Source organism: Myripristis murdjan, chromosome 4 (assembly GCF_902150065.1).
Source record: "Myripristis murdjan chromosome 4, fMyrMur1.1, whole genome shotgun sequence".
Lineage (NCBI taxonomy): Eukaryota > Metazoa > Chordata > Actinopteri > Holocentriformes > Holocentridae > Myripristis > Myripristis murdjan.
In genome coordinates this window covers 9310631-9319706 of record NC_043983.1, presented here as the reverse complement: position 1 = coordinate 9319706, position 9076 = coordinate 9310631, and the positions used below count along the sequence as shown (strand labels likewise).

The 9076-nt window shown below is 40.0% G+C and overlaps 1 protein-coding gene across 1 annotated transcript; it reads left to right on the top strand.

Moving 5' to 3' along the window:
- Positions 1-5308: 5308 nt before the first annotated feature.
- uqcrh (ubiquinol-cytochrome c reductase hinge protein) lies at positions 5309-8975 on the top strand. Its single transcript, XM_030049467.1, has 4 exons — positions 5309-5470; positions 5846-5878; positions 6762-6923; positions 8745-8975. The coding sequence occupies exons 1-4, from the start codon at positions 5426-5428 to the stop codon at positions 8775-8777; spliced, it is 273 nt and encodes a 90-aa protein (XP_029905327.1). The 5' UTR covers positions 5309-5425; the 3' UTR covers positions 8778-8975.
- The last annotated feature ends 101 nt before the right edge of the window (positions 8976-9076 follow it).

Below are 9076 nucleotides of genomic sequence, written 5' to 3'. Positions count from 1 at the left end.
GTCAACTCAGGTTTTGATTATTTTGTTTTCATTTCATTCAGCTATATGCAACAGACATGCTGATGTTTTTTTTTTTTTTTTTTTTTTGCATTAAGGCTTCACCTAAGTTTAGGGTTTTTTTGTAACAGAGCACCCACCTGAAATCTGGTGATGTTTCCGCTCTCTAAACATTTCTGTAATAAAACATGACAACAAGTTTGCTTATTGCATTTATGCTGAAGGCATACTTACTCTCTCATCCAGTAATACAGTGCATTCAGAAAGTATTCAGATCCCCTTCACTTTTTTCACTTTTGTTATGTTGCAGCTACAATTGTTGAAATTCATTTTTTCTCTCATTCATCTACACTCAGTACCCCATAAAGACAAAGAGAAAACAGAATTGTAGAAATTTTTGCAAATATAATAAAAAGAAAAAAAAAATGAAATATCACATTGACATAACTATTCAGACCCTTGGCAACAACTCCTGAAATTTAGCTCAGGTGCCTCCTATTTCGCTAAAGTTAGGTATGTAAAAGCAATAACAAAATCTCAAATACATCTCCGATGTCAGGGGCCTCATGTCAGAGCATGGCTTGGGAAAACAAGGTTTAGACTTATTTAAAATGCAGATGCTATGGTGTGCCTGCCAGACCTCATGTGGTGCAACTAAAATATATCTCTGATATGTTTTAGGAATATAAGTCTACCAGACTTCTCAGGTCACTGTAAAGTGTTTGGGTAGTCGTACCCACTGTCAGAAATAAACCAAGTGAAGCAGCTTTTAGTCATTATGGTGCACGTTTTTGGAATCAACTTCCTGATGACATCAGAGGTGCCCCAATCTTAGTAGCTTTTAAATCTAGATCTAGTCCAGTGCTCCATTAAGCTCCATTTCTATGCTGATGACATACAGCTAGAACCGTGATCAAACCTATCGGCAAAAACAGCCTAACTGCCCTCCAAAAATGCTGAACAGACATCAAATGTTGTATGTCTGACAACTTCCTCTAGCTCCTCTAGATAACAATTTGTAATTGCCCAATATAAAAATGAACCTCCAGACACTTCAAACTGTCTTCACACCAGTATTCCATTACAGAAATAAGATTGCCCACATTAGTTTTCCTAAAAGCAGTAGTACTTAGTTCTACACTAGTGAGTCTTGATTATCTAGTGAGATAAGTTGCCATTATTAAGGTTAGCAGCAGAGCCGTGAACAAAACATCCATAGTCAAGCACAGAGCTGATCATTGCCTGGTATATCAAATGCATGGTTTCCCTCTCTGGCCCTCCCAGTCACATCCAGCCAAACTTATCATGACATTTAACACTTTGTCACATTTTGCAAGTATTTTTGCTATATTTCAAGCCATTCATTCATTGAACCCAACAGACAGATCTTTCACTTTAAAATCTTTCACTTGCTCTAGTAAAGATGCATACATGCAGTCCAAGGTTAGGTAACTTTATTCTGAAACCAAAGAATCACAAATTTAGACTTTGTAGCTGAGATTTTAAAACCCCATTTGTCTGTCCATTCATCTAGAGCAGGGGTGTCAAACTCGTGCCATGGAGGGCGAAGAGGCTGCAGGTTTTCATTCCAACCAACAACTCCTCCAGGTGATTTCACTGATCACCCTACCTCCAAACAGAGCGGGACTAATCAGTGAAATCACCTGGTGGAGTTGTTGGTTGGAATGAAAACCTGCAGCCTCTTGGCCCTCCATGGCACGAGTTTGACACCCCTGCTCTAGAGACACGAAAGCCCTTTGAACCTGTTTTAAAGTCTCCCTCTTCTCCAAATGGCTCCATCATCTGTACATAATGGCTCTCCAAATCCTCTTCCAATATTCCTAAGGATATCATTTTTCATTATATTGAATAGGACTGGGCAAATTACACTTCCTTGCAGGGTACCATCTTCCATTTCAAGCTTTTTGAGCTTTCCCCACCCACTTGTACTTATGTAGTTTCATTAAAAATGTTTGATCCAATTGAATTATCATTACTTCATACCATAAATTTTAATCATTTGTTCCTCCTTCCACAAAGAATCATAAGTTTTCTCACTATCCAAGAAAACACTTCCCACTATTTCTTTATTATGAAATTCCCTTTTAATGTCTTGATCTAAAATTCGGGTAGGGTGATTTTGAGGGCTAGTAGTGATAGAACTCAGACTCAGAACTCAGAAAATCTTTGTCATTATACCAAAAAGCATAATGAAATTGTGTGCGTTTCCATTTCCAGTACCTTTCAATAGAAAGAATAAAAGGAGAAATTACTAAAAACAAAAACAGTAAGTGAAAAAAACAATAAATATACAGTAAGTTAAAAAAGAGAATAAATAAATATATTACACTGGGGGATGTAATTGCACATGAAATTGCACATGAAAATTGCACATGAGAATAAATTGCGCTGGAAAAATATATAGGGAGTGGGAGGTAGTCATGCACCTCAGTGACCATTTATTATTTCAACAGCCCTGGGGTATGGCCTGTTTTTCAGATGGTTTGTTTTAGACTTTATTGTCCTGTACTGCATCCCGCAGCCGTTGGAATAGGTGGTGTGCTGGGTGGAGTGAGCCCTTCAGGGTCCTGCAGGCTTTCTTGTGGCTGCAGGACCTGTACAGCTCCTCTAAGGAGAGGAGAGTGCAAATGATGATCTTTTATGCTGTGCTGATGACCCTCTGGAGCGCTGTCTTTTCCCGGACAGTGCAGCTGGCAAACCACACTGTGATGCAGTTCGTCACTTTCCACAGAGCATCTGTAGGACACCAGCAGTTCCTTGGTTTGGGCATTGTTTTTCAGTACCCTTAAAAAGTGGAGCCGCTGCTGTGCCTTGTCCAGCGCAGTAGTGTTGGATTTCCAGGTGAGGTCATCATCCAGGTGAAGGCCCAGGAACTTAAAAACAGAGACCCTCTCCACACAGTCCCCGTTGATGTGTATGGGAAGGGGGTCGGGTCTGATTATTTCTATGATTGGTCTATGATTATTTCCTTGGTCTTTTTTGTGTTTGAGACCAGGTTATTGTCGCTGCACCATGATGATAGTTTTTCCACCTCATCCCTGTATGCAGACTCATCGTCTCCAGTGATGAGCCCAACTACTGCCGTGTCGTCCGCGAACTTCACGATAGAGTTGCATGGGTGTGTGGGGGAGCAGTCATGGGTGTTCAGAGTGTAAAGTAGAGGGCTCAGCACACAACCTTGGGGGGAGCCGGTGTTGAGGCGGAGTGCTGGGGAAAGGTGAGGCCCCACTTTGACTCTTTGTGGGCAGTTGCTGAGGAAGTCCTTAATCCAGATGCAGGTGGAGTGTGGGAGGCCGAGGTTGATTAATTTGGTTACCAGTATCTCAGGAATGATTGTTTTGAATGCTGAGCTGAAGTCAAGAAAGAGAAGCCTGGCATAACTGTTCTTTTGCTCCAGGTGGGTCAGGGTTGTGTGGAGGGCTATGGCGATAGCATCCTCTGTTGATCTGGGTTACCATAGTGATGACAGGGATATTAATGATTCCAAAAGGAAATGCCAAAAGGTCACCATTGAGACCATGATACCACCAAATTTTCAGACCAAAAAATTCTAAGTAGAACAATACTATACAGCCCTAGTGCCACTGCTCATTATTCTCGATTTTCTGCACATAAGATGAAATGGGTGTGACAGATGAATCAGATGATTGTGAGTGTCCAGTTGTTTTTCAGTGACAACAAATCTGCCAGAAGCTGCCACTGATTCAGCTGTATGCACAATATTGCACACGTCTGCCCAGCTCACTGTCAGTAGCCTAAATATTGTACGGTAAATATTGGACTACAAGAGGATCCTGCAATGGTAGAGTTAGGATATTTAAAGCTTTGAACCGTGGGTCAAGGGTTCTTGAAGTATAGTTACTGTAATTTTCCAAGGTTGGCCCAGTGATTTCTCTTTTTCCTGGCTGCACCCCTGCCGTTCAGCCTCTGTGGATCCTGACGCTCCTTGATCTTAGTGGTCCCACCTTTCAACCGCATGGTGGCAGTAGAGTGCCATGATTTTGAGACTCGACGACAGCGGGAAGTGACGTACCGGCAGCGGCACGAGGGTCAAGCTGAGTGGAGACTAGAATCACATCGGAAGCTGGCTGACTCTGCTTTCAAAATAAACAACATTGATCAGAAGAAAGAAAGAATAAATATATAATAAAATAACTCCATTGTGAGATAGCAAGGGACATATTGCACTACATGGAAATCAATGCTCAACTCGATGACTAATCAATGCAACATAAATTAATTAAGTAAATAAATAAACAGACAAAACAATTTAAACATAAATAAATAGGCCATATAAAAAGAAATTAGATCCCTTATGCCAGAATTAGACAGTCTACTGCCTGAGCAAATTCCATTGACTGTCTTGACTCTACAAAAGCCAGGGTCTATTGTCCTGTCATGGTATACCTACCTTTTAAGATATTTTGGATATCAGTCTTCAGCTGATATCAGCTGGTGAGCATTGCAATAACTGGAGGTTTAGTGTGAAATTTTGGCAGCCCTATAAGCTACTGCATCTTTGTCTTTGCTGTGAATTTAACCTGTTGTGAAAACAGTTGCATTTTATGTGCAGTTTCACTTGTTTTCGCAGTTTCACTAGTAGTTCAACACTGCAATCAGAGTTACTGTAGGGTAGGCCTATTTTTCATTCATTTTTATTCTTACTTGGTTATTAATTTTTGCATTTGATTCAGTTTGTTTTTAGTTAATGTCCAGAGTGGGCTTACTCATTTCAGTTTATTTTTTATTGTTTAAAAATGTTTGGCTTTAGTTTAACTTTTATTAATTTCAGCATTAGTTTTATCATCATCATCATCATCATCATCATCATTATTATTATTATTATTATCATCATCATCATCATCATCATTATTATTATTATTATAAAATGGGGGTGTTTGTCAGTGTCTGGATTTAAGAAGTTCAGGTATTGCAATCCAAACATAACACTTTGTGAAGGCAGCTGACCCCCAGTTCACATCCCAGTCTCAGTAAGCATCAGCACCAATGTCTCCTCATGCTTGTTGACAAATTTGACCAAATGACTAAGATTACAGCTAAACACATTTTCTGTTGGGCTATATATTTTTTTTATTTTATTTCAGTTAGTTTTGTTGTTATTTTTGCAGGTACACAATATTGTTTCAGTTTGTTTTCATCATAGTTTTTATTTATTAACTTAATTTTTTTACACCTAGTTTTAATTTTTAGTTTGGTTTACTACTAGTTCAACGCTGCAACCAACGTTTAACATCGGTTTTATTTTGAAGGTCACCAGCGGAAGTCTTTGTGTGTTTGTGTCTCGTTGACTTGACAGTGGTACAGTGAGCTTGTGTGACCTGCTGCGTCCTCCAGCGACACCTCAGACAGCCACAGCGAGTCACCTTAGCACAGGAGCGTCAAAACCATGGTGTTTGAAGAGAAGATGATCATGAACGGAGAGCCGGACGAGGTGCGGTACTTTCCTGGAGCCCGGCTCGTCTCTGTGTCCGTGGTAACGGCCAGCATGAGCCAGCTAGCTTGTCAGTCGTGCTAGCTCAGCTAACACCGGCTAGTAAACGTTGTCTAGCGTACACTAATGTTAGCAACCATTTTAGTCTTTTCTGTGATGCTATAAAGATATTCTTACAGACCATCTTTACTACTGAAATGGCTCTTGTCTGAAATTTATATACTAAACCGCAATGGCCTTGGTTGCAGCTTAACGTAGCCAGATAATTTGAAGTTGCTTGATGGAGGAACTAACGTTAGCTAGCTGAGCTCCAAATATGGAATTACAGATAACCTTAACTGGGATATATCATGTTTTCTTGTGACTTTTTCTCAGGAGGAAGAGGAGGAAGAAGAGGAAGACATGGTGGTATGTGTACTGACACCTAACTCTATTACAGTAGTAGTATGACTGTCCAACACAGCCCGGCTAACTTAGTCACTACTATCACCAGTGCAGTGTGTTAGCTGTTTGGTTTGGTTCAGCATACCGAGGTAACATCAGCTCATCTTAATCTGACAGATTAGGACAGTTCCATTTGAATGTGTTATACTTGGGCAGGAGAAAAGATTACTTTCTCTCCCCAGCCCATGACAGTCCAGCATAGCCCTCCTCAGGTGGTGCAGCATTGACAAGTGAAGGGGAAAAAAACGCCACTAGATGGCGGTATGCACACACACAGTCACTCTGTTTCCTTTCTCGTGTCAGGCCCACCAGGCCACACGGAGCACACTATTCATAGTACTCCTGTGATGTCACGTGTATTTCCAGACAATATGGTGCTGTACCTTATACTCAGCTGAAATATAGTCACCTCTTTATTTTACTACCAGTGGAGTAAAGGAACACCATGCTATTAACAGACTGAATCTTGCAATGAGTAGATAATCTATGCTACTTCTTAAAACCTGAAAAAAGAAAATCGGTGTTCCTTGGTTCTTGATTTTGATGTCTTGTTTTAAATGGTAGGAGTGTAAAGATATTTGGACCTCCTGTTACATAGTGACATCTTGATGTAAAAGACTGCAAATGCAAAAGTGAACCTGGGTGATGCGTTGCATATGTCCAAATTTATTATGAGGGACAGTATCAAATCCAAGAGGAGTGACAGTGGAATGTTGCTGTCACCGTAGTGATGTTCTTTGCCAGACTATGAACTGGCCTTAGGTGTTGAAGGTTCAGGCCCCATGTTAGGCAGTAATGCGTTTGTGTTACTTCCTGAATTAAGTGAATATAAAATATTCTGTTGTAGGATCCCCTGGAGACAGTGCGACAGAAATGTGAAGAGACAGAGCACTGCGTTCACACTCGGGAGCGGCTTGAACAGTGTGAGACCAGAGTTGGCTCTCGGTCTGCGACTGAGGAAGACTGCACTGAGGAACTCTTCGACTTCCTCCATGCTCGGGACCACTGTGTAAGTGTGATATCTGCCCCTTGGTCATGACAGCGCATATTTGGCACTCAGTATAAAATGGAAGAGGTGTATGATTAAACCAAAAATCAAGGTTGAGTCAAAGTTTGCCTGTCAGATTTCCAAAAGTATTGTGTCCTTCCTGCCACAGCTACTGGAGGTCATCAGAGGGCAGACTGCCTGCTGTTAGCAGTACATTCAGAGGCATCTCACTAGAAATGAAGCTAAAACTGCTTTAACAGGAGACATAGAAAATGCTGGGGTTTTTTTTATTTATTTATTTATTTTATTTCTCAAGAAAACATGTTAAGCTCCATCTAAGATGCATCTATTTTAATTCTCTATTTTTATATCTGTATATACCATTCATTTTCGAAATTGTTAGGACCACTGGTAAATGTGGCATACACATCATCCACCAAACAGCTAATATTTCTGTGAAATCATAACTTTTGTGACTGTTTGGCTATTTCTTTCTGTCTGTAATTCCTTGAATTATACCCGGCTTCAAGCACATGACCACCGAGGTGTTGAGGTGAAGCTGTCTGCGTGAAAGGAATATCCACAAGGGAACTTAAAGAAATGTGGTCTACCAGTGTGCTTGTGGTTATCTCACTGACTCCTTAATGCTTAAAACTTTGAATCTAAGGAGTTGTCAGTAACCACATAGGATGGTGATGAGCATGTTTTTCCTTTAACAAGCAAAACAGATGCGTGTTTACTCTGAGACTCATACATGGTTGATGATAAAAAGGAGTCAGTGGAGCTCTGATGCTATGATTGCCAACAGAGAGAATTAATGCATGTGTATGCAGACTGTACACATTTATCAAAAAAAAGATAAGAGGTGTAAAACTTGTTATGGCCAGGTCCTGATCACAGCGTCCAGGGTTCAGATCCGACCTCAGGCCCTTTGCTGCATGTGTTCCCCTCGCTCTCTCCCCTGCCTTTTTTGTCTCTCTCTATTGTGACTGTCAAATTAAACAGAAATGCCAAAAAATAATCTTAAAAAAAAATCTAAATGTTTAATTCTGTGCCCTTGATTGCTTAAACCAGAGCCATTTATCAGGTCCTTTATTGATATTTCCTTCCTGGTTTTGTCATTTGCCATGGTAATGTTAGCCTAAAACAAGAGTGTAGGTAATCATTAACTTTTAAATATGATAATAAAACAAGAATAAAGCAAGTCTGTTTCAGCCTTGCTTTGAGGAAATGCACACAGAAGAATAGGTTTTAAAAACCTTTAAGCCCTTTGCAGTGTTGTAGAATTTGATTTATTAAATAAAAGGTTGAGACCAAGATCTTTGCGTGAGTTTTATTGTTGCAAGAAGGTCAGTCAGCTTACAGAGTGTCAAGACAGTGTGTGAAGTGACGACAAGGCTCTGCCCTTGTCAAAAGTATTTATCACACAGTGGGAGTACTCACTCTTGCCTATCGTGAATAAATGTTACATGATGCCTGCCTGCAGCCTTAAAGCAATTTTGTACACTAACAGGATAACTAGTACACAAGCTCTGATATTTGTATTTTCCATTACAGGCAGAACTTCAGTCATGTTAAAAGTCCTTTTTGGAATGCTCAACAACAACAACAACAACAACAACAACAAATGCTCTTTATAACAAAATATAACAGCATATAGCAGAATATAACAGACTCTTGATGCAAAGTTGATTTATCCCATTTGCAGATTAGTTCCAAAACAAAACTATCTGTGGCTCTCATTTTGGACAAACATATTGTGCAGAAACAAATTATTTATTCTACACAATACAGCACAGTGGTTTACATTTTGAAATGCCTCATATTTCCCTTTCCTTCTAGGTGGCGCACAAACTTTTCCATTCTGTCAAATGAAGTCCCGCCACATCGCTGCTGCACTGACCGATAGCGTTCTTCAAACACTGAGATATGAGAACATTGTTTTCAAAAGGTCCACCTGTATGTTGTAACTTAAAGTGTATGTGCTCATGTGAACAAAGTGTAAATTAAGCATTGAAACAAGGTTGTTGGTGTCAGAATTTCAATAAATTGGACAAGCTGAAAACTACTCTGACCTGGTGTCATGTGTCCTTATTTGATGCCTGTAAAAACAGCATGACATTGTAAATTAAATATGTCAGCGTTTGGTATTTCATAGGAAATGTTATCACAAG